Here is a 26,434-nt window from a genome sequence, read left to right as displayed (position 1 = left end):
TTTTTTTTTTTTTTTTTTTTTTTTGATGGAGTCTTGCTCTTGTCACCTAGGCTAGAGTGTAATGGCACAATCTTAGCTCACTGCAACCTCTACCTCCTGGGTTCAAGGATTCTCCTGCCTCAGCCTCCTGAGTAGCTGGGATTACAGGCACCCTCCTCCACGCCTGGCTAATTTTTGTATTTTTAGTAGACACAGAGTTTCACCATGTTGGCCAGGCTGGTCTTGATCTCCTGACCTCAGGTGATCCACCTGCCTCGGCCTCCCAAAGTGCTGATATTATAGCCGTAAGCCACCACACCCAGCCCATCATCTCCTTTCTTGACACCTCCTTTACCACATCATACAGGCAGAATTAATCACTCTCTTATGTGTTGGCAATTGGCACAGTCTTTGTGTATGTACATTCAGTATATCATATATCACATCTATCTATCTATCTATCTATCTATCTATCTATCTATCTATCTATCTATCCGTCCGTCCATCCATCCGTCCACCCATCCATCCATCCACCTCAACATTCTTGGTTCATGAATATTTATTTTCTAAGGAATGAAGAAACTATGTGGCACATGATAGGCACTAAACAAACTTAGTTGAATAAACACTTTTGATTCTTCCTCTATGTTCCCACAGAGTATTATTTCCACTTTATTGTAAAGCATATGCCATTCTGCCTTGATATCGGTGAGTTGTTTCTGTATCTGTCTCTTCTAACAGGTCATAATCTCCTTTATTCTGTCCCAGACAGAAAGCACAATGCTATGCACTGAGTAAAGAAAACTAGGAATTTGAATTTTTCATTTCCCTTTCTGAATATCTTAAATAAATAACCAGTAAATAGAAGTCTCAATTTCTTCTATTTCTAAGTTGGAAATAACACCTATTTGGTTGATGCTTACTGTTTAGCATAAGAAGTTCAGTATTTGTATGTAACATTGAAACATCATTTTCCATTCTGTGACCTCCTAGTATGTTTCTAACAACTTTTGGAGGATTTGAGACATTTTCAAAAATTTTTCAAAACAAAATTTGTTTTAGTCCAATTTTGTCTATTTACATTCCCTCCCCATTTTCTTTCTAGGGGATAAGGGCCAAAGAAAGGAGGAGAAGAGCTCTCAGAATTTCCAATTAGCACATTTAAGCAGTGAAAATGTATCGGACCTGACCAGAATACAATACATTGTATGATAAGGACCACAATTCCAATTAGTGGCAGATACAAAACCTCAGCTCTCAATGTGAAAACCAACCAGAAAGGTGAGATTTGTACATATCCTTTTTCACGTATTACAGTCATTTGGTCAAACGTTTCAGTGTCAACATTTTGAGATGGTTGTGGAAATGTATGTATTTATTTTAAGAGAGAGACAGAGAAATAGTGGTAGTAGAGAGGGTAGAAGAATCAGGTCTAGCTGATGCATGGGAATGTAACTCAAACAAATCATGTTGAATATGCAACGCTCAAGGATAGGGCCTAGCACATAGTAACTTAACCGGCGTGTGATAAGAGATAATGTTTTTTGATGTATGTCCGTGTGCCATTTTCTTTTCTTTTGCACTCTCTTGTGCATATCCTCTGCTTCCACCCCTCTAGAGGCATATGTGGAAGATCATTTGGAATATTATAGCAAGAATGAGAAGAAAAGAAGGGAGTTGATGTTCATTGTTTAGCCTTCAGAGTAACAGGTTTTCGAGTTTTGTTTTGTGTGTGAGTTTGCGGAAGGATAATAATCTTAAGAGCTTGTCTTTGTGGAAAGATAAAAGGATTTTCTTTATTCTTTTATTAGATCCCTTTAATATACTAAGAGGTGGGTCTATAGATATGGGCACACTGAGGCTTCCTTCTGCTGGGAGGAAAGAGGATATGGCACAGGGTAAGGTCATGTCAAAGAGACAGTTGCACAGTCTACCCGATACCCTGGGGAATTGCAGGCAAGAGTCACAGGCAGAGCCCAGTGGCACATGAACATGCCTTTGCTTCTCCCTCTGAGGTTGGCGCCTCTCAGGCATGTGCAGGAGAAACATTGGATAGGTATGTGGGAACCCAAGGCACATATTCACCCAGATGCCAACTTGGAGAGGAGCAAAGAGTGGGAAGGTATTTATTCAAAAGAAGTAATCGAGAAGAGACTGACCACCATGGTGCTAATTAACAAGTTTAAATTTCCCTATTCCCCATCAGGGTGGGCTCAAGAGGATAATTTTCTTGGTTGAAGAAGAGACTCAGGCTACTTTTCATCACATATTTGAGTGCGCAGATTTGAAATCTCTGTTACAAATGTTTTAAACAGTGACTGTTTTCTTCTCATTTCTGTGTGTATTTTTTATTACACTTCTTATATTTGAATGTTTCTTTGTAGTGACCTTACCTGACTTCCTTTTCTTGGGTGCTCTAGGCCTTCCTGTCTGCCTGTCCCTTCTTCTTTTCTTTCTAAATTATTTTCTTCAGCAAACTATCCACTTCTCTGAATGAACGACCGTCACAGATCCTCTAAATGTACATGTCCTTCAGGTTTTCTGAAGTGCTTGTCACTTATGTTTATAGATTTATGTGAAATATTTGGGTGTCATCCAAAAAGATTTGGAGAAGGAAGCAAGAAATACAATCTTTCTTTAGCTTTGGCTTTAATTCCAGAGGTTAAGGTTAAGAAACATTAAAATTCTAATTATTGCATGATATGTGTCTTATTACCCTTAGTTATTTAATTTTCCTTTTTGATACCTTTATGGAAGATTTACATTCATTACCATCATAGCTCTAGCTGTGATTTTATTTTACAGTTTTCTGGCTCCTGAACCTTTCAATTTCTACTACCACATTCATGCAACTGCAACTCGGTCTCTCTTGAAATTTGTCCTTCTTTTCTCTCTAGTGATTCTATTTTTCTGTAGTAAGCTTGGCCCCTTGGACCCAAGGCCTTCCACAACTAAACCCTGTTTTGTCTTTGTCAGCCATGCCTTCCAACTGCGTACAAGGCTGACAAGTTTTCTCCTGTCACTCATGATGAGAATTGTGACCTACTCACTGGAGTACTCCCTCAGCATTTATGTTACAGCCGATGAAGTAACAAAACGCTCAGGACAGTGACTTGGTTTATAAGCTCTAAAATATATGTCCTGTGGATTTTTTAGGTAAGAAGAAGTGCTTAGAAGAAAGGGCCTCTAATAATTTTATAATTTGAGGAAATTTAAGACAAGTTCAAAGATACTAAACTCATTTCTTGGGGTGGTCTTTTGGCATTTTAGAGATTGAAGTCAATTCCAAAGAGAAATGTATGGAAAGGCAGAGAGGGATAAACAGGAAAATGAAGTATAAAGTCCACACTGTGTGTATATCAAGACTACAGCATTGCATGAAATCACAAATTCCGTGAGCTCTGCTTACTATTTCTGATATGATGAGATGTACCTACTATGTATTATCAAGAGTACTGAAGATTAAAGAGTGGAAAAAATAAGATAGAAGACAGTACACAGTTTCAGTTACTTTCGTGAGTTAAAAAAAAAAACTTGAAACTTTCGGGCTTTTCACAATAAAGCTACTAATATTTTTTTTTGAATTGGTCTGATGCAAAAGTCAATGCTTTTCTGTCCAGTTGAACCAGGCTTGTTTAATTTTTTTTTTTTTAAAAGGGAAAAAAAGAAAAAAGAAACTGTTTGCAGAGAACGAGCAGAGGGCTTGGGAATACCATCCTCCATTGAGTGCCAGCCCCTCAGAAGCTCATTTGTAGGGCTGGGTAAACACACACCTTCTGCACTCTATTTTTGAAATTATGTTCAGGAGTCTACAGACTGTTATCTGTAGAAGAAGCCGCTTTTGAAACTTTAGTTTATGTAAAGTGTTCCAAAATGCATGAACAGAGTAATTATTTTAAAAGTCTGTAAATGCATGCATTTGCTTTAAAATTTTGTAATTATCAGTAAATTACAAGTTCTTCATAGGAAGAGAGAGCTGTCTCATATTAGTTTTGCACTTATACCTTTTTTAATAGTTCTGAACTTCACTCTTGTGTATTCTTTTATTTTAAAAGCTATAATGACTAATCCTGATCTTCTACTGGAATATGTTTAAATAGGATTCCATTAAAAACAAGAGCTAGAATTCATGTTTCTTGAGTAATCTGTCCCTAAAAAGATGTTCATTCATGCATCTGATGGCAATTTGTAAGCTATTTTATTCCTTCTGATAATTTCATTTTTTCACATATCAAAACGTATTGAGTGGCTGACATGCGACAGATCTTAGGGAAAACACGAAAAACATAGAATGTTCTCCAGACTCTCAAAGAGCTGGAATCTAGGAGGAGAGGAAGAAATGTACACTATTTGTAACAAAATAAAGTGATTTGCCTGTTAAATAAATACAAAGAAAGTTCTGTGGAACTTCAGAAGAGAAAGGCATATTTTCCTTCAGTAATCTCAGGAGGGATTCATGAAGGGGCTAGCATACGAGTGGGATATTAAGTAAGGAATGGGATAAATTAGGGACATGGAGCAAAGTCATTTTAAGCATTGAGAACAATGAGCAGAAAACAAGTAGGATGCTGTGGGAGGTTTGTCTTGTCTGGGTGGAATATGAGTACTCAGAGGGCAATAATGACAAATAAGACTGGAAAAGTGAGTTCATGCCAGATGGAGAACTTTGAATGCAGGAGGAAAGAATTTGGATTTTCTCTGTAGACACTAGAGAATTATTAAAGGATTTTGGAGAAGGGTTGAGACATCTTGATTTTTCTTTTAACGCTGTTGATCTAAATCACAGAATAGAATGACAATGGGTAGAGAGAGTTGAAGGCTATTGCAAGATTATAGACAAAACAACATGAGGTTTGACCAAGGGCCATGCAACTGAACGGAGAAAAGATAATGAATGAGAGAAGTTGTTGAGAAACATAACACCAACACCAATAATTATGAGAGTATACATTTACTGAGAGTGTGGTGGAACTTAGGCTCTATTCTAGGCACTTTTTTTTTTTTTTTGCAATTACGTCATTTATTCCCGACAACAACCTTATGCAAAGGTGCTATTATTAATTCTCTTTTTATATAAGAGGAAACTGAGGCACCGAGAGGTGAAGTACCCACCCAGGGTCACATAGTTCAGTAATGGAGATACAGAATTTAAAACTTTTAAGATCTCAACACTGCAACCACACTCTGGCACCCTTAGCCTCTCTTATGGACTTAGAACTAGTGGGAATTGGGGAGCTGGAGTTAGCAGTATTGAACTTTTCATGAGTCATTCATGAAAATAAGTCAGGTGAAGGAGAAGGTTTAGTTCAAAGTGAGATGATGTACTCCAGTATTGACTCAATTTGCATTCACATTTAAAAGATGCATTAAATTATTAATGATTATTATCCAGCATCACTACAGAGTGAAAACAGGCTGCTAAAAGCAGTAGTTTTAGAAAAATGTTATGAATTAATACTTATCTGCCATTGAGACTAATTGATTCCTTGCTCAAAGCAATTTGTCCTGCTTTGAATGAAATCATTAGAACCGATGAGTACTTGAAAGTGTGTATAAATTTTTACAAGTGTTTTTGAATTTTACCAGTTTTATAGCCAGTAGTTTGAGGTGACAGGTTTAAACTAACAAGTGCTTGTTTTCACACTGTAGTTGTAGACAGAGCTCTGATTCATAAATCCATAATTGTTCTTTCATTAAGCTTTTGGTTCATCTGTGAGTCCCTGGTGCCTAGCACAGTGCCTGGTATACACTAAGCATCCCATAAATGCTTCTTGATTATAATGATTGAAATGTTCATTCTTCAACATATTTGATTTATATCTTGCTTGATACTTGAGACATTTTGAAATAGTAGTTTAAACGTTAATTTGAATTGTAGAGTACTGGAATCAGAGAATGGTTCTGGAGATTTTCTTCTCTGAAATAATTTGATATTCAGGCCTGAGCATAAAGCAAATTTCTGATTTTGTATTCTCCTTGAAAGGCAGGAGACGTTACAACGGCTATGGGGAAGATGAGTTTCTTTCTTTGAGGGATTTGCGTGTATTTATATTTTCCTAGAACCAAAGCTTACTGAAATGGGAACAAGCTTAATAAATAAGTAAACTATAATGCAAAATTTAGACCAGAGATACCGAAATGAACGGTAAGTTTCCCAGTTGCAGAGTTTGTGGTTATTTGGTTGAATTCCAAAATCTAATTATTTATTCAACAAAGAACAAGTCCTGCTAAGGGATATCTAGTCTTAAACAGGTTGCTGACTAGAATTATAATTAGCATCATATTTGTCCTCACAGCATCTGAGAAGCTACTTAATTATTTTCTATCCTCATCCCTCTCCCCACTCCCCACATGGGTGCATGCTGTCACTGCAATGGTGTAAGCTGACTTTCTATTGATAATAGTTAGGGATTTTCCCTGGATATTTGCAGTATTTGAAGCTTGGATATAAGACTAAAGCCCACAGAATAAGTAGAAAATGTATACGAGACACAATCCTTTGACTTGTTCTGCATGGTAATACTATTTTTCTGGTTTGATCAAGGTTTATATCACATCACGAGTTCTCATTTTGCCCCATCTACATATAATCAATAAAGCCATGTCTTGGTTTAAATTTAAATTTCTATTACCCAGCATGTACCCTGACCACATGTGTTCTGTGGACCAGAGTTGGGCAATCGAAATGCTGGTCTGGTTCTGATACAGTTTCAATGTGTGATCCTGGATGCCTTATTGAGTCTCTCTGAACTATTTACCTCATCTCCAAAATACAGGGGTTAACTAGATAATTAGATAATCCTTTGTTTGCTTCATAAAGGGAAAAAGATATGAGTATTAACACAATTAAATAATTGGGTACAGTTCAAAGAACAGAGTTGACGCTTGGACCTCAAGCATGCTGATAACTTCCAGAGCCCCTTGCTAGGGTGAACAGTGCCTTGGCCAATGCCCAGCTTTGGGGGCACTTCCAGATGTATAGACCCTAACATGTGAAGGTGACAAGCTCCTCTTCCTTCCTTCTATCATCTCCCATTCCCTCCTACAGTCTATTGCTTTGGACAGCCACCCAACAGTCTGCAGAGAATGCCAGTCTGAAGACGGTGGAAGATGTTTCTATGTATCACCTTCTCTCTGGCACTCCCCCACTTTCTCCAGGGGACTGTTCTTTCCATTCCATACTCCCAATTCAGCGTATTTCACCTTAAAATCTCTCATGAACACATATTTATGTTCTCATATTTTTTTATTCTCTCCTTTTATTACCTTAGCCAAATCTCAGAATATTTTTCTACTTCACTTGAGAGAAACAAAGTTCCAGTCTTGTTGAAGAAGTGTGCGTAAAAATAATGATGCCCTTTGCTAAGGAAAAGAAACACTGGGACTTTTAAGGTTCCATTAAACACATTAAGAGCCAATGACACCATCTTTAAAGTCCTCTAAAGTAACTGTTGGTTTGATTCAGAATTTCTGCAATTTCATGGTTTAAAAAAAGTTAAATCAATTCATTATCACAAGCAGTCAAAATATACACAGAATGTTATAACATTTAATTTTCCTGTTTTAAGTTACTAGCACAGCAAAAATATTGTGTGCTATAAATGTAAAATGTTAAGTAACTACAGGTAAAGACAGCAAAGAGGAGGGAATAGATTACCGCTTGGGGAGATGAGAGGCCGTTGGAGATCAGGAAAGGCATTTTAAAGAGAGAGATGCTTGACCTGGGCTTTCTTGTTTGAATAGAAAATTTTCAGTTGACTGAGCCAAGAAAAAAACATTTCAAGCATAAAGCAAGTCTCACTTGATGCACAGTCAGTGGCTTAAAAGGATCGTGAAAGTATAAATTGAGACTGAGGCAAGGATGAAATGACAGAGAGAGAGAGAGAGAGCACCATGTGTCTTGGTGTTTTTTGAAGAGCTGTCTATCATAACCTCTGCCTCTGTGCATGAACTGAAAACAGCTTAAATCACCACTTTCTAAAAACAAACAAAAAATGCCAGAAGTTTTGAAATAGTCTGTAAGTGTTCCTGAGGGCCCCATTGTTGTGCTGCTGTGGTGAAAATGATGCAGCTGAAGACACCTGATGCTCAGAGGAAATGCAGCATCAGGGATAGGATGAGTGAGGAAGAGACAGTTTGGAAAGTGAAGCCACTCATCTTTGGGGTTGCATCCTATGACCTGCTGCTGCACAGATGGATGATGATGAAAAGGTTTTATGCCCATTCCAGTAAGGATGAGCCCTCATCTCCCTGAGAGTGAGGAGGTGCAGGAGGAAGAACAGGAGGCAAACACACATCCTTTGGAAAGGTGTTACAGAGCCTGTCTCCACACAGGCAGGCAACCTCAACAGCAGACCAGGGTGCAGCTTCCCTGGGAATCCAAGTGGCTTCAGAGACAGTTTCCACTGAATGTGAGGCAGTGTTAGAGAGGTATAGTAAGACTCAGCAAGCCCTGCTTCATCATGTCCGGAAAAGTGTGCCTTTTAAGTAATAAGAAGCTACAGGAGTTCTGCTTTTTCTCCAGAGTATTGCTTTTTCAGGAATTAGATGCTCACTAATATAGAATATAAATAATAATGTACACCTGTCTCCACAGACATGCTAACAACGATTGAATTAGATAGTTTTATCAAAGGGTGCAGTTTGTAATATGAATTTTAATCATTTAATTGACTGAAACAAACCTGAAATGCTAAGAGTTGAAGTGTCAGAGTAAAATTTTCTGCCCAGGTGGGTTTTTCCTTTTTTCTTACCCTACTCACATGCAACACTGGTTTAGCGTACCTCATTTCATCTGACCAAGACCCATCTCCCTGGGCATCCTTCTCCCAGTTGCCACATAAACCTCAGTTTTATTCGTTTCCCTCACTTTCCTATGTACTCAAGGACTCATCATTTACCGGAGGCCAACCCTGTTTTTTTCTCCCTTTTAAATCTTTTCTTTTCCCAGAGTATTAACTTCTTAATAATATTCTTTACAGATTATTAAGTCATAACTTAAAAAAAAGTTCCTGGCATAAATCATTAAAATCAAAACTAGCCAGATTTTTATTTCCTACTCTGTTTCCATGAGAAAGGGAGAGGTTATTTTTGATGTATCTTTTCCATCTACCCCATCCCTCACCGCCAATGGCATGCTAGGATTCCACTGCATAGGGCTAGCCAAGACTTCAGATGCATAAACACACACTCATGTTCTTTCTTCTGAAGTGAACCCACCACTTTCCAAATATCTAGCAACATATTCCTCAAAGAAAGAGAGTGCCCTGTAGTCAGCTGTGGCTTTCTTAGTTTACGAAGCTCCTTGGGATCATTCCCAGGCATGCCGGGTGTCTTGGTGGTGGTTGTATCCACTGTCAGAAACACAGTAAAGTTCTCCACAACCATCCCAAACACAGCACATTCTTATGACAAGACAAAGTCCCTGGGAATCATCATTTCCACATTTGTGAGTGAGTTGATATCAGTAAAGGTGTTCGTATTACTGACATTTGCCAAAGGGGAAACCAAGTCAAGAAAGTTTACCAACTTGCCCAGGACATAAAAAGCTTGCATGCCAAACTCAGTGCTGGGAACAAAATACACGCTGTAAATGGCATAGTTAAAAATTGGAAAATGTATTTTACTTTATATAAAGAATGATAAAAAGCAACCCAAGGAGAATATTCTCCTAGGGGTATCTCTAACTTGTTGACAAGAAATGTTAGAGTCAGGATGGCCATTAAAGAGCATCCAATTCCACCCCCTCCTTGGTGGGGACTGAAACTCAGGAAATTTGGCTTGTGCAAGCCCAAAGGGCAAGCATTTGTCAAGCTGAGTCCGGGACCCAGGTTTCTTGATTTCCAGTCAAGTGTTCCTCCTACTAAATCACTCTTAATTTCAAGATGCATTTCTGTCATACAGCAGACATTTGGAAGTCACAGCCCTCGGACCCGATGCTACACAGTTCATTTTCCTCCCTATGGCTTGGACTCTCCAAAGAAGGGGAGTTAGTTATCAGACTTGGTCCTGTGACCTATTACACCCCATGGTCAATTTACCTGGAAAGCTGCGGAGAGCATCTTCATTGTCCAGAATGCTTCTCTGTTTGGTCGCCTGCAGCTCACTTTTGGATTTCCAAACCAGCTTTACCATCCTGATCATCTCTGGCAAGTCCCAGGGCAGCGGCCCCTGCTGGCACCCCGGCTGGCTTCCCGGGGAGGAGGGCAGCACACCTTCTGGGCCTGTCCACCTCCTGCCTAGCTCTGCTGGGTGGAAATAGCGCTCTAGCACAGGCATTCTGTCTTGTGCCCCAGAAGAGGAGGTAGTGGTGGTGGTGGTGGTGGTGGTGCTGCTGCTGCTTCTGCTGCTGCTGCTGCTGCTGCTGCTGTTGTTTCTGCTTCTGCTGCTGCTGCTGCTGCTGCTGCTGCTACCACAGGGGAAATTCTTCCCAGGCAGGGAAAGGCGAACCCCTGTAAGATCCTCTCCAGTTTCGGAAAGACAAGCCTCCTCCAGCCTGGCACAACGTCCCTGTCTCTTCAGGCCCTCCACAAACACTGCCGACGAGAGCGATTCACTTCCCCAGGTTTCTCACTGGTGAGAAACTGTTACTGTACTCCTTCCTTAGAGATAGAATGCATTTTTTTTTCCCCTCCTCTCTCTGGCACTGAGTTCACAGCACTTAATTAATCCCAGGCTACAGCTGGAACGACAGCAGGGAGGAAAAAAAAAAAAGCCATCGAGGTTCTAGCATTTGCTTTTCCTCTTCTTTCTTCTGATTTATTTGTTCTCAATTCTCTTTTGGTGCTTGTCAAAGTTTGTTGACTCTTAGCTCTTTGTCGGCTTAGCTCTTAAGGACTTCAGGCAAAGAAACGGGGCTTCCCCTTTGCTAACCTCACAGAGGGGTTCCCCCCTTGCTGGAGGCCAGTTATCTGGAGGTGTCAGGTGAGGAGTCACCCCTGTGGTACAGGCTCAGGCCCTGCAAGCCCCAAGGAGTTCTCAAAAAAACAGAGGAAGCTTCTCTGTTTCCTCTGAGGCTTCTCTCTGGAGGGCCTGATGGGGGTTGGGGGGCACCTTGCCAGTCACCAAGACCAGTGCTGGGATGGGCTTGGTTGATCCTCAGTGCCTCAGTTTGATCACTCTTGCTCCTTCTCCACATCCCTTTCCCTTGTGTCATTTGGTTCTCAGCAAACCTATCTGGGTTATGACCTATTAGTCAAATCCCTTCATAACCTCAGCTGCCCTTCAGCTGGAAGGGAAATAACATCGAATCACATTCCACAGTTAACTCTGAAAGATGCGAATTTGGGAAGCATCAAGATCCTCATACATATGGGCAGTGGCCTGTGTAGCCTGGATATGTGGCTCAGGCTCGTTCAAAATCCATTTTCAAAGGAACAATCATTTTAAAGGATGTTCACAGGGGACATAAATGGCAGTGAAAGAAAGAAAAGAATGTTAACGATTCACCTTCTGGAGGGAGAGCACTGTTGACTTATTATGTGGGCCACTGACTACTGTGTCCCCGACCTGAGAGTGGTTGAATTGAGGGCAACCTCAACCGTGGGCCATGCCTCTTGTTCCTAGTCTCAGAGATGGAGGCGCTAACCCTGAAAGTAAGAACCAATTCAACAAAAGGCGATGCCCCCTGTAGCTTATGTGAAAGGCCTTGGACAGAAACGAAAGTAGGGTAGTATTGTATTTGGCACTTTTGCCAGCAAATTGGGTTTGTAGGAACAATTTGAACTTGTACATTCAAGTGAATAGCCCCTGTTTTCTTGGAGAACATTGTAACAATCCCATCTTCCTCTCCTCTTCACGTCTCCACATTGCAAAGTGCTTTATTTTGCTTGGCATGCCATTTTGCTGATGTATAATCTGTTGCTTCTGCTCTACATTCCTTTCAAGGCTGGTTTATCACACAATTATTTGATATTTCTTCATGGGAGAGAGGAGGAAACTTGGGGAAGAGGAGAAAGATCATTGTAGAGTGTGTTTTATTTTCATTACTCCCACCTCATTTTTTTTAAAGTTGAAACCAGCAAAGACAACTGTAATTTTATTGTTGTTTTATTATTTCTCTAAATCCATGGTTAATAAGTTTAGTTTTCCATACTGGATTAAGTGAATTTTCTTTTTTCTGGATGGAAAAGTATACTGGCAAACCTGCTCTCCTTCCTAACAGGTGAAGAAGGGTCAAGAGGTATAAAACAATAATAAAGACATTGAAGACACTGCTTTTGGTGAATTTTGTTATTAAAATATTGATCTAGCAGCTCTTTCTATAACAACCAGATATACATACAACACAATTAGGGAATAATCAGTGGTCTGCTTGATTAGAAAGATGTGCCCTTCCTTATTCCCTCTCTGATAAGAGATGAAATGATTTCAGCATCAATTCAACACTTCCACCACTTTGACAGCCCGTCCAGTCCTTATCTTACCCTTCCATCAGGCTGGGGGCATCAAAACTCTCTAGGATTGAGATGATTTTATCTAATAATCACATATAGACTGTTTCACTTTATTATCATATTTCCTGAATAATGTCTTAAACTCACTCCTCAGTCACAAACTTCCTTGACATAACAACTGAAGAGTTTCCTAAGTGTTTGACTATTTTTATTTTTGTTCAGTTATTTTGCAATAGTACTTAGCATCAGGATATCCTGACCCTTGGAACAAAGGGGTTAAGAACAAAGAAAACAAATATATGATATAATATATCACATACACTAATGTACTAAGAACACAACACTTCATTGTTCATTTCTTCAAGAATGACTTTTTAAAAAAAAATCCAAGGATATACATTTCCATTGTATCCTCTGTACTATTTTACCTAGTTCCTTGTAAAAATATCTTAGAGAAATTACAAAATGTTGGATCACTGAGCACGAATACTTCCTAGTGGAGATGAGTCGGGGCCAAGCAATCACCATTTCACATTTTCATTCCCAAGGAGGAAACTACTTCATTTGAAGGTTTGAAAACTGGAAATATTTGCACAATTAAAAAAAGTTCCCCCAATATGGGATTATTTTCATCCTGGAGTAGAGGGGCAAAAATACCACAAGAAAGGTCGTTCTCATGGTATTTCTGGCTCACATAGAAACAGGAAGTACAGGAAATCTTGCGAGAAAGCTTGGCTCGGAAATTTTTGGCTCAACTGCAGGTTCAAGAGATTGGGACAAACTGATGCAAGGCTAGTACTTGTTGGACTAAAACCTCTCTACCATGTGAATTATCTGAAAGGTGGTTTTGTTACATTTCGTAGCTAACATCTCATAGGCTGGGATCTCTTTTGTTTTTCAGATAGTTACTTTAGAAGAGCATGCCTGTAAACCTATAATTATCACTACTCAGTGGACATCATTCGTCTTGATATGGTATCTGCAGCCAGAAGTTTGGATCACTGAGGGTGGGGAAAGGGTGGGGTTGTTATGTGATCAAAGGAATCGTGGAACTGAGAAGACCCATCTAGGTAACTTGTGAGGATTCTTAGACATGTTAATATCAGTAATTAATGGGCTGCAGACAGGACATTTTAAGATAGATTTTCAAAATAACCAAGTTCTTTTTCAGGCATTGTGAATCAACCCAAAATAATGAGAACTAACAAAGTCAAAACAGCTTGTTCCAATGGACAATGGACACCAAACTGTATCAAAAAGACTTTGCTGTTCCTGGAAGTACTGCTACTTGTTGAGGGTGTGATGGCTTCATGGTTTCAAGGTTACTTTGAGGAGCTGGGGTGCTGGCTGTGCAGGGCCTGGGGGCCCAGGGCCCCAGAGGGGTGGTTGAAGTGCACTCCAATGCATCTGGAGGTGATGTTCTTACTGACAACGAGCAGGTGATTGGGTTGGAGAGGGACGTCATGATGGCTGCACGGAAGGGACTGGACCCATATAATACACTACCCACAAAGGCAGCTTCAGTTACCAAAGAGGACCTTAATTTAGCCCCCCTCCTTCACCAGCAGTGGGCAGCATCTGTGAAGAGAATAGTGCCATCATCTGGTTTTGGCTGGACAAAGGTGAGCCCCAGTGATGCCCTGACTGGAAACTATTATAAGCTGCCCCACCAGCTGGCCCACTGAGCCCCTGTAGTAAGTTACTCAAAATGTGCTATAAAGTTTCTTCTTCTCAGTAAAAACTAGCCATTGCATTGGCTTCTTCTTCTAAAAACTAAAAATAGAAAGACTTTGCTGTGTGGTTGAAGCTATAAAAGAATTGATAACCCCAATACTAAAGTATACAACCAAGAAAAGTGTCAAAAATATAGTTGATTTAGAACCTGGATTATGTTGAAGAATTTTTGGTGTTCTGAGGGCTATGTAAAAACCTTGTAGACTATGGGTGCTCCAGTCACTAGGCAGATAAGCATTTATTATACATGATTTGTAAAATAAGGCATTTATAATGTTAAATATTTCTAACAATTCTAGAGAATGTACCTTTTAAAAAAATGGAAACTTAGAAACATATATCCCTTGTCATTGTCTTCCACTTTGAATCTATTAATAGATTCTTACAAAACAAAAAGTTTAATAAAAATTTTCTCACTCAGATATTTTGGAATTGTTTTATACCCTTATTGGCCCTTATCTGTGGCCTATCTTTTAGAAAAAAATGCAAACTATGGAGGGAGTTTATTTATTTTGTCCTGAACTTTCCTCTCCATCATTTCAAGTATGGATGTGTAAACACACACACACACGCGCGCACACACACACACGCACGCACACGTGCACACACAGGACCACTCTGCTTTTACAAATGCAATTCAAAACAAAAATTCAAAATGAGCAGGGAAGTAAAAACAGGTCTTTCAACTTGGTTCTATACAGTCTAAGTAGAACTGCAAACAATTTAGGAGACATAGAAATGTGATAACTCTGGCCTTAGCTAATCTCAAGAAATAATGCCAGCAAGTAGGAAAAAAGACTTAGTCTACAGACCGACCCTACAAGGCAGCATATATTTCCATTGTCATGGGGTAAAGGGGGAAAGCACGTGGGGCGAGATGAGGAAAGACAGGTGGGGCGAAGTAGGAGGAGTGTCTAAACCATACCCAATCATTCTCTTGTTCACTCTGCAAATGAATATTAACTGCGGGAGCAACAGCAGAAGGGAAGACCTTCTGTGCTAGCCTTTGGGTCCTTTTTCAGGTACTGGGGAACTGCCCAGCCTCTTGTGCCTTAATTCTGGTTTTCAGTGTGAGTAACCTCTCCCTCCTTTACTTATTCATTTATTTTTGTATGTTTTAAGAGAGAAACTAGGATTTCAGCTAACATCACACTCTATCCTGTTAGCTGTTAAAGATCTTAACTAATGCTAAGTTTACTGTCTCTGTGAATTTCCCAACAAAAATGGGTCCAGTGAGACAAAAGGTTGAGAACAACATGGCAGGAAGACTTGATTTTCTCTACTCAGCTCCCACCTGCTGATGAATACAGCCTCCTATTCTGTCCCACTACTGAACATCTGATACTTCGGTGTGTGCCCCTGGCACCCTCTGACTATAGCCTTTCTAGGATTTCAGGACTTATTTCTGATTGTGAAAGATCATAGTGGTGGTAGAGTATACTTTTCAGAATTTCACATTCGAGTGTGTCACCTTCTTAGAAAACAGCTACAACAAGGAAATCTCTAAAGTGACTCTCTAAGACTACTTATCTGAGAGTTACGAAAACTGGGTTTTGATCTATACTCACCACTGAGCTTTGCCCCAAATTTGGGGCCTTATCTATAAATGGGTATGATGGCAATAAACATTTTATCCATCACACTGGGATCTTGAAAGGATTAAATAAGACTAGAATGTCAGTTATTTTTAAACTGTAATATGCTATAAAAATTTAATATTGTTATTTTTAAGCTATATGATATCACAGTTGACAAGTTCATTAAACACAGATTTTGGCTATCCTTTCCTGAGATCTGTTAGAAAGCTGGAAAGTCAAGCCCTTCCACCCTTGAAGTAGGTCTCACTTTAGAAATTTGGGTTCCCCAGCGAGAATGCAGGAGTAAAGGAAATCAAAGGCAGGGCTATTGGATATAGGGTATTGGGGAGTGACCTGTGGCAGAAGACAGTAAGAGATTTGATGGTAGCAAGGTCCTTAAGATAGGCCTGGTGAAAGTATGAATGAGAATAGACAGATACAGAACAATGTATGTGGCTCATAAGATAAATATTCTTTGTAAGTGCATTTTGGAGGGATAAAAGCCCAGGAATCACGTCTAGGGTCTCATCCTGCATGATCTTTACCATGTATTATTTAGAGAGAATTTTGTTTTTCATCCAAAGTGACTAAACATAAAATGTGTTTGATGTTCATGAGCTGTGCAGCTTTGTGTCATATGCTGTGGTAGTGAACATGTGTCTTCAGGCCCCCTACTGGCCTCATTTCCCTAGACAAACTGATGAGGGCCTCAATGTTTTGTTTGGAGTCTTTATTTCTCAAACATTTTTATAACTTTTATTGCTCCTAACTGATCTCTGTTTAATTTGTAAGTGTGCTTAAAAGAAATGTAGTGTGCAGAATCAAGTGTGATGTTTAAAAAGTGGCCTGTACAAAGTCTGAAATATGTTAATTTTTTTAAATAAGTGAGATGCATAAATTTTTAATGCTCTCAATAATTCGACCAGGTTAAGAAGATCTCAAGGAGACTGCAGGAGAGATTATCCAGACATTCTCAAAAAACTGCTGGAAAATGCCTGAGTGAGGGTTCTTTCCTCTTAATCTAATAAAAATAAACTAGACCACTAATAAGATATAGAAAGATTTTTTATATAAATGACATAACAAAAGGAAAGTGAGAAAATGATGAGGAATCAAGCCTTCTAACAAGATTTCTTTTTGTCCTTGACATTCATTTAGGTTCATATTTATGTAGTCCAAAGTCAATTTGGAAGAAGGAAATTTCAACTGTTCCATGTGTATTGCCTGTGATCCTGCTGCCTCTTCCACTTAATTTTTATTTCTCCTCTTTCACTTATTACCTCCTGGTAATTATGAATTACATAGAATAGCTATGCCAAATGGTATCTCCTAGAGGCTATTCTAGATCAAGGCTTCTCAAATATTAATGTGCATTTAAATAACCTGGGGATCCCATTAAAATGCAGATTTCTGATTCCAGAAGTCTGGCAGGGACCTGAGACTCTGCATTTCTAACAAGTTCCCTAGGGATGTCAAGGTTGTGACCACACTCTGAATAGCAAAGTTGGAGTATAACCATGTGGCAAGGATTTTATGCCTGTTCCATATTAGTTATTTATGAAAGAAAATGCAGCAACCATCCCAGTCTTTCCAGATACATCTATCAGGACTTCTAAAAACAATCATGCTGGCGCAGGCCAAATACTCTCAATGGAAAGAAGCAACCAGAACTGCTATGTAAGAACAAAGGCTGTATCCAGGGACATTGAACCACAGCTTGTCAATTTTGTTTTATTCTTTTTTTCCCCTTATGGGTTAACTTTAAAGATAAGGTTGACTATCAACTATAAGCCCATGCAATAAATATATGTGATGGAATCTTAAAGAATTTCATAAACAAATACTATTTTTGACAGTCTTTTCTCATCAAATGTCAAATGCAATTTAGTTAGGCCAGTTTATCTGTGACTCCTTCTTTCCAGCATTTTGTTGCACCCCTCCTGCTATTTTCAGGATGGTTGGAATACAGGCAAGGCTCTGAGTCTTTGATCTCCATCATCAGGGATACTTTCAGCAAGACCTGCTCTTTCATTTGATTTATTAAAGATTTATGTAAAGTGGTCTTTCCAAGAAGCCTGGTAATCTTTCCCACTGTGATATTCCAGGCATGAGTGAATGGTGACCAGATGATTCCTCAAACAAATAAAGATGGAAAAAAAGGGAAGCAGGCATTCATGGTGCTGTAGCCAGTGGCCAATGGTGCTGCTGATTCAGAGAAATCTACAGCAATGTCAGTCTCGGCGAAACACACACACACACGACACACGCACACACACACAACACAAAAGTTGAATCAAGTAAACTTTGCAATAGGCTGCATTCTTTAACAGGTTTCACCCGGAATTCATGCGCCCTAGGCACAGTACTCATGGGAAAATGATGCCAGAAGCAAGAGACATGTGAAAGCAGCTGGAAGACCAGGGTAACTAAGAGCATGGGTCTAGAACATTACCAGATTTATATGATTACAAATTTGTACTGTTAACTAAATAAGAATGCTTAGAATAAATGAAAGCATCTGCTGGTAATTGGAAACACAGTTCACTGTATTATTTTTTCCATTGTCTTTCCTGATTCTTTCTAAGGCTAAGTGCTTTGCTATGGTTATGAACACCGATATTTCCTGACATATATAATCCAGGGGAGTAACTAAATAATGAGAAAGTTGGAAGATATTGCATTAAAAACTAGTATACAGAATGTTTTATTATTTCTGGTAATTTTAGGAGTTGTTTTCCCAGGTAATGGCAGGAGAATTTAGAGTGAAAATTAAAGGGGTGGCCACTTAACGTATAGTATGTATACAACACATTCTTTGCATGGTACAGTACAGGGATTCCTACTGAACCCTTTTTGTTTGATATACAGTGTTGCTAGAAGAATTATTGCACCATAATCAAGGAAAAAAAGCCCAGCACACTAGAATATTTGACAACTTTGACGTGTGTATAAGATTTTTATTATCAAAAGATTCTCTAAGAATTTCAGTTTGGTAATTTTTTTTTTCATCCCACATTGAAATTTTAACTACATTTTTCTCCTTCTATTTTGAAAATTACTTTAAAATGATTGCATATCTTTCTATTTATAGGATATGGACACTACCTGATCCTGATCTATTTGCTTATTTGGACCTCTGGGTCTATCTACTCTTTGTCCTCCGTGATCTTCCTGGACCTATTTTGTGGTCTGCTGATAAGATTTCTTGTATTCTGTGTTTTCTGAGACATCTTTGCATTTGACATTAACATTCTTTTGTCCACTTAGGGGCAAGGTAAAATACATCCGTCTTTGACTTGCATATGTTCATATACCTTGCTGATTTTATGTTTGTGTGTCTCAATTAGAATATCAAGGGTCAACTTCAAGCCACAGATAACTGTGCTTTTAATAAATGCCTTTTAAATGCTGTTATTACTTTTTTTTCTTGCTTTCAAACTTTGAGGAGGCAATTGATGAGGCTACTATTAAATTGTGTTTTTCAAGTCTCTCGTTAATCATTGAAAACTTCAGTTAAGTCCTATTTACCTTTAAAAGTTATGATATTCTGGATTGAACATAATTTATAATCATGTCATTTTCAAATATGTAACATGAAAAGTAATGGCAATATTAATACTAATTTGATGCAAAGATAATTATTACTTATAAAAATAGTTCAAATCCCATTCTTGGGCATTTAGCACTTTCAAAAATAGGCTCCCACTCACCTAGTCCTGTAAACACATTCAAACTTACATTGAATATGCAAAATTTCTGTGGAAGTCATATTGTTGCACAAACATGTCAGATGCATCTGACATTATGTATGGTAGGTAGAATAATGGCCTTCCAAAGGTGCCCACATCCTAGTCCTTGGAACCTGTGAATATGTTAGGTTACATGGCAAAGGAGATTAAGGTAGTAGATGAAGTTAAGGTTGCTAATCAGCCATCATTAAAATACAGAGAATATCTGGATTATCTGGATGAGACCAAAATAATTTCACAAGTGTCCTTAAATGTCGAAGAGGGAGGCAGAAGAGTCAGTGTCAGAGTGATGTGATGTGAGAAAGATTCAGCTAGGGGGTCACTGGTGACTTTGAAGATGGAAAGGGGCCTTGGGCCGAGGAATGGGAGGAGACTGTCAAAGATAAAAAAGGCAGGAAAACAGATTATTCCTTAGAGCCTCCAGAAAGAAATACAGACCTGTAGACACCTTGACTTTACCTCCAGAACTGTAAGATAATGAATTTGTGTTGTTTTAAGCCTCTAAATTTGTGGTGATTTGTTATAATAGCAATAGGAAACGAATATATTACGTTACTGCTCACGTGGTCCTTCTTCTTGGGAAAGATTTTTCCATTTGTCTAATCCAAATAAAATTCCATGTTTTTTCATGAAGTCTTTGTGCCCCAACTTAAAGCTGACTCTTCTATTTAAACAAAGCAGGAACTCTTATCCATTTTGGTTATCTGGGATGTAACTTCACTTACATCACTGCTTGCCTCTGATGCTCTGGCCTGTCTTTTAGTTTGGATTGCAGAGGCCGTTGAAACATACTTTATAACTTAAAATCTCAGTGCTGCACCCTTAATTCATTCGTTAATTCATTTAACATGCATTTATTGAGTGGTGAATTGTGCCTGCCCTACACTAAGTGCTTGATATACAAAAACATGCTCCCTCCCCTTAAAATTGTTTACAAGTTTGGTGGAGAGACAGACACATATACAACTAACTATAAAGAATGGTGAACTATAGTGCTGTAATACAAATATAGATGCAATAGATCCAAATTAGTTTTTGTTATTAAAAATGACAGCCTGGGCGTGGTGGCTCACACTTGTAATCCCAGCACTTTGGGAGGCCGAGGCAGGTTGATCACCTGAGGTCAGGAGTTCAAGACCAGCCTGGGTAACATGGTGAAACCCCATCTCTACTAAAAATATACAAATTAGCCGGGCATGGTGGTGCATGCCTGCAGTCCAAGCTACTTGGGAGGCTGAGGCAGGAGAATTGCTTGAACCCAGGAGGTGGAGGTTGCAGTGAGCCAAGATAGCACCATTGTACTCCAGCCTGGGCGACAGAGCAAGACTCTGTCTCAAAATAAATAAATAAATAAATAAATATTAAAAAATGATAACCAATTTTTTTCATTCTTTTTTTATGTCTTGACAACTAAAACAATGTCTTAGAAATTTCTACTTCACACTTTAAAAAATAGAAATTACATAGTATAGAATTTGTTCATAGCTAGGAAAATTATGTTTTTGCTGATTATTTTTTATTTGATAGAAATTTTAAAGGCTTAGCTCTAATGATTGTCAGACTTCAAGAACATTCTTACTACTTTCCTCAGGTGAGTTGTTACTGTGTTCCTAGCAAACTGGGAGCTTAAGAAAAGTGTTTTATTACAACAAAGCAAAGAAAGAGGAATCACATAATGTGAGAGTTTAAAGGGACTTCAGAGATAGACCATTTCCATTAGATCACATGTTAAGTCAGCTTGGGCTGCTATAACAAAATGCCATAGACTGGATGGCTTCGACAACAAAAGTTCATTTCTCACAGTTCCAGAGGCTGGAAGTTTGAGGTTGGGGCACCAGCATGGTCAGATTCTGGTGAGGGCCCTCTTCCTGGCTACCAGGCGGTTGCCTTCCTGCTGTATCCTCACATGGTGGGGAGAGGGAGAGAAAGCAAGCTCTCTGGTGTCTCTTTCTATAAAGGTGCTAATCCAATTATGAGGGCTCTACCATTATATCCATATTACTTCCCATAGGTCCCGCCTCCAAATACCATCACGTTGGGAGTTAGGGTATCAACACATACGAATTTTGAAGGGACACATTCAGTCAATAGCAGATTATTTTCTAATTTTGCTAATAATGAAGCATGATCCAGAAAACAGAAGCTTCAGATTCCCACAGACCTGAGCCCAAGCACTTCCTTTGAAAGCTTATGTACCAGATACAGCACTAAGCATTTCATATCATATGCAATTCCTTATTGAATCCTGACAAGAATCCCCCAAAAGGTAGGCATTATCATGATCTCCTGTGAAAGTAATTTGTTCAAGATGCAGATACTATCAGGCTTTAGAAGGGTGATAAGCACACCTTCTTAGCACTCTGCTGTACTGCCTGTGTGGTTGGGATGTTGTATAAAGCAGTAGAAATTCGGCTTGATTTACAGCTTATCACCATATCTGGCTGCTAAACATTTAAGTCTGATGAACTGAAGAAAAGAAAGAATAATTACAACACCCCAGCACCTTTTTCTATAGCTGTTCTTCATGGCAGGATTACACCTTGTATTTCTCCAGCCAAAGTCACATCTTCACTGCCACCAGGGTCATGACTGTGACGAGTAGGGTGGATTTTAGATCTTTGCCACAACCTTTATCAAGAAAAGTGCTGAAAAAAGTCTTCATCTCTTATTGTGACCAGAGAGGAAGAACATGTTGCACGAGGTTCACATGAACATTTTAAAAAATTAAATGAACATCTGATCTCCCTTCAGTAAAGGGGTGGTTTCTTCAAATCAGATGCTAAACCACTAAGGTGACTTTATTTCTTATGAAAAGGGGCTAGCAATGGAGGGTTATCAGAGTAGTCTTTATGTTGTTATGTAAACAAAATTGCAACAGCAACTCCACTGTCTCTGACCTCGATTCTTGGGTCTGAAGAACCAGAGAATGATGATGTGACATTGGTGAATGGAGGTCACAGACCTACCCAAGACATTGGACAGCTATTTTCCTTTTGGAGCCATTTAGCAAGGCTGCTTACAATATCACAGTGCCAGCTGCATCTGTGCTTTCTAAACAGCTTGGCCAGAAATGGAAAAGAAAAAAAAAAAAGATCTTTAAATGTTTCCGAGTGTTGAGGAAATGACTTGGGTCACTTTCTGCATGGACAACAGATATTCAAGTCTGGCCCTAGGCTGATTTCTGTCCTGGGGTAGTAGATGCAGAGATGAAGCTGAAGACAGACTTGTGTCTGGTGGATCAGACATCTCTTCTATTTCCACGTGGTAAATCTGGTTACCTAGTCATGTGTATTTATAGTTCTACTAGGGCAATGTAAACCTATAAATTCCACATCACCCTTATATAGCTCCTTCTTTTCAAAGGTGTTGCAGAGTGATAGAAAGGCTAGGTTCCCATGTAATATCCCTAAGGGAAGGAAAGTCTAAACCCTCAGGCAAATCATTCTGACATTTAGGATCTTCAACTACTTTTTGCATTCCTCGTTTCTGTCCCTAATAATAATTTATTAATAAGCCCATGTACTTATTTGAATAAGTATCTAATGGTAGATACTCTAAGTCTTTGACCTACTAAACCTAGTTAAGTCCAATGATTCCATTTGTTTTTCTACGCTTCTGAAACACATTATAATCAATACATTTTATTTTATTTAGCATTTTACATGGAAATTTGGTATATTCTGTATTGCATTTTTAAGATATTATAAGAGTGCAGGTATTAATTTCTTTGATATCTTCCTTAAAGCACCTCCCAAAGTGGTCTAAATCACAGTGCATGCTGAATTAGCACTATTGTTTCTATGGGAAAAATATGGAGAGAGTTCTGTGTGGGATTGCCACAGCATTTTTGGGAAACCTCAAAAGGGATATTTGGTGTTGCAAAATCAAGTACTCTTTTTTGACCTAAACCATATTCTGGTTTTCTTGAAATTATTGAAGGGTTACAACTTTTCCCCCATTAACATGGTTGGTAAAGTCACGTTTTCCCCCAAGAGCACAAACGTGCAAATAAAACAGATTGGTCATAGAAAACAGATTGGTCATAGAAATCTGCTTGTGGTTTCAGAGATTTACCCAGTTGTTGCAACTTTCTTATCTCTAACCTGTTGGTCAAACCTCCCACTTCCATCTTCCAGCTGGCATTTCTTGGGGGCTTTTTCTCTAGAACCTTTGGAGGCAGAGTTTTTCAGAAACAAAATACAACAAAACAAAACTGCTTTTATGCTCGAATTGAACAAGGGTGTTGCATAATATTAGACTGAGTTCTTAGGACAACTGAGAGGATGAAATGCAAGCATACATGACAAGCATCTCTAACAAGGCCAGGCACAAAGTAGGCATTCCATGAAATCCAGCCACTAACATCACCTCCAAAGTATCTGCTCCCTTCTCTGTGGAGCTGGCATTGGTAACCCCTTCAGTCTCAGGTGCCATCAGTGGAACCAGCAGCCATGAGACAAGGGTGATAGATAAAGGGAAACACATAGTAAAGGTAAAAAGAAAGGAAAAATAAAGGATATATGTTTGGTGGGAAGTGGTCAGGAGATGAAAGAAAAAGATGATGAAGATAACATAAAAACTAAAGAGGAAAAAAAAGTACAGATTTCCGCTGGCAATGATGCTAAAGGTGAATTCGAGCCCCTGGAGGCGATCAGCTGCTGGGCCCTTTACCTCACTATTGATCTGCTGCCATTTCTTTTCCTCATGTTTCAACTTTTAACATGTGTTTCAGTTCATCTGCAAAATTCTCCGGATCCATTTCTATAAAACATGGATGAACATTATTTTTTCTAGTGTGATCTAAATATATAGCCATCAACAGTGAATATCCAATTAGTTTCTCCCTAAATCTCTAGAAACCCATTATAACAGAATTATTCCTAGAGGAGATTTTTTTTTAAAATGTCATCCTTTCCTAGATCACCATCAAAGGATGTGGTTACTGAATTATCAAGGGCTTTCTTGGTTAGGCATTGTCACCTGTAAGTCAATCCTTAATGGCATTGCAAAAAGCCTGCTCCTGGTTGGTAAATAGATAATGCTCTCTGGGAAGCTCCTTACCTTTTCAGGCCTTAAGAACATCATTTAGGGCACGAAAGTAGCGATTTTCTTCTTTTAGGTCTTTGTGGCCTAAAAAACTAAAGCAACTCCCGGAAGTCTTATATATATAGAAATATCTATTTATATCTATATTGATATCTATATCTGTATCTATCTATTTCTATAGCTATAGATATTTATTTTTTGCCATGAGGCTCCTATAACGAAGTTTCTTGTAAGAGTGATGGCTGACTTGGGCACTGAAAGAGACTGTAGAGACTGATAGAGTCAAAAAATAGCTTTCTTCCTCACTCTCAGAAAATCAGGGTGGGGAAAGAAAGATGCTCTGCTCAAAGGGCAGAAGGGAGCCATCATTATGGAGCCACTCTGAATTATCTGCTCCTCAGCCTTTCTGTTGAGGACTGAAGAAAGAGTGTGATACAGTTAATGTGGTATGGGACTGGGGACAACTTCAGAGATTTGGTGGTCCCTGTGCTACATGAAAGCTTTAGATAAAATGATCCAAGGTACTGGCTTCTTTTCAGGGTCCTGCCTGGTTAGTAAAGGCAAGATTCCAGTTTGGGGTTGTAGAATGTCTCTGGGCTTGTCAGACCTTGTCTATGTCCTGCTCGTCCTGAGATCTTCTGCACTGAGATGAGCCTGGACCAAGAGTGATGTTACTGCTATAACTATTAATCAGAGCAGGTTATTCATTGGTGCAGTAAATACTCATTTAAGGAATAAGTGACTGGTGTACCTGAGTGGCCTCATGGGCATCTAAAATTACTTTGGGAAACAGCTGGGGTCTCACAGTGCCTGATGGAGACTCAGCCAGTGTGGAACTGCACTAACAAATAGATAATTGGGAAAAAGGGTTTAGAGTTCCTTGGCAGAGGGGTAAAATGGAAGAGTGAGCTGATTTTTTTTTCCTGAGATCCTTCTGTTTCCCTCTCTTCCTTTCTTCCTCTTTCTGGTTTCCATCTCTAATCTCTAAGACTTAATAGAAACATTGCTTTGTAGTTTCTCCCACCCTCTCAGCCAGTGCTTCCTGGTGGGGTAAATGAATCCGATCCAGAAGGAGCTGAGTTCCCACCCTCCCAACACTATGGGCTAACTCTGGAAGAAGGGATGCCATTTTGTGCACAGACACAAACACCTGCTGTACAAAGCTCCTTGCCTGCACTTCTGGGGCAGGGCCAGCCTTCTGATAGCTGAAGGGCAATGGCTCCCACTTGCACAGTGAGTATCACTGCAAACTGTCAGGACAGTGGGAAAAAAGGAATCATTCTGGCTCTTCAGGCACAAAGATGAGGAAAATCAATGGTAGAGCTCAAAGGACGGAACTGCTGGGTGCAAAAGGTTACTACACATTAACATATCAACCTCCACAGAAGCAATAATAAATAGGTGCCCCCAAATGGAAAAAAGAATGAGGTCCTTGACCCTAGATGACAAATCTTTATCAGGCTAATTCTGAGCACAAGAATTTATTCTCCTTGCACTTGTGGATGTTAAAGGCAGGCAAATGAATTTATCATTAAGCATCCAACACTAAGCACCGCCTATGGGCCAGTCATGGTCTAAGCATGTAATAAAGTTTTGAACAAGTCAGACTTCACATATTAGTGATAATTAGGAAGTAAGCACGTTGAAAAGCACACAAATACATTAACCAGAAAATTCTCAAACAAAAATTTAATAATTAATTAATAAAATAGTGGCTAAGAAACTAATTTAATTGTATGGTCAAAAGGGAGCTCTTGAAGTAAGTGATGTTTCAGCTGAAAATTAAGGACAAGAAGAAGGCAACCAGGCAGAGATTTGGCGGAAGAGGACTTGAGACAGAAAAAGCAACCCATGGGAAGACCCAAAAGCAAGAACTAGCTTGCTATGTCTAAAGAAACAAAGAAGGCCAGTGACAAACAAAGGAAGGCAGTGACAGAGACTCAGTGACCAAGGG

General features: G+C 39.2%; 1 protein-coding gene across 4 annotated transcripts in view; it reads right to left on the bottom strand.

Moving 5' to 3' along the window:
• PDE7B (phosphodiesterase 7B) overlaps positions 1-26,434 on the bottom strand; it is a 355,502-nt gene that overhangs the window by 145,234 nt on the left and 183,834 nt on the right. Inside the window, exon 1 of one of the 4 annotated variants that reach the window (XM_054491062.2) lies at positions 10,020-11,131. The exons of the other annotated variants lie outside the window; for them this stretch is intronic. Coding sequence (XP_054347037.2) covers positions 10,020-10,257 — 238 coding nt within the window. The 5' untranslated portion in view covers positions 10,258-11,131. Of the gene's footprint in view, positions 1-10,019; positions 11,132-26,434 lie in introns of those variants that run through there. 4 annotated transcript variants of the gene reach the window in all.

The sequence above is a fragment of the Pongo pygmaeus genome, chromosome 5 (assembly GCF_028885625.2).
Source record: "Pongo pygmaeus isolate AG05252 chromosome 5, NHGRI_mPonPyg2-v2.0_pri, whole genome shotgun sequence".
Lineage (NCBI taxonomy): Eukaryota > Metazoa > Chordata > Mammalia > Primates > Hominidae > Pongo > Pongo pygmaeus.
The sequence above is the reverse complement of the archived record's forward strand: the minus strand, read 5'-3'. Positions and strand labels throughout refer to the sequence as shown.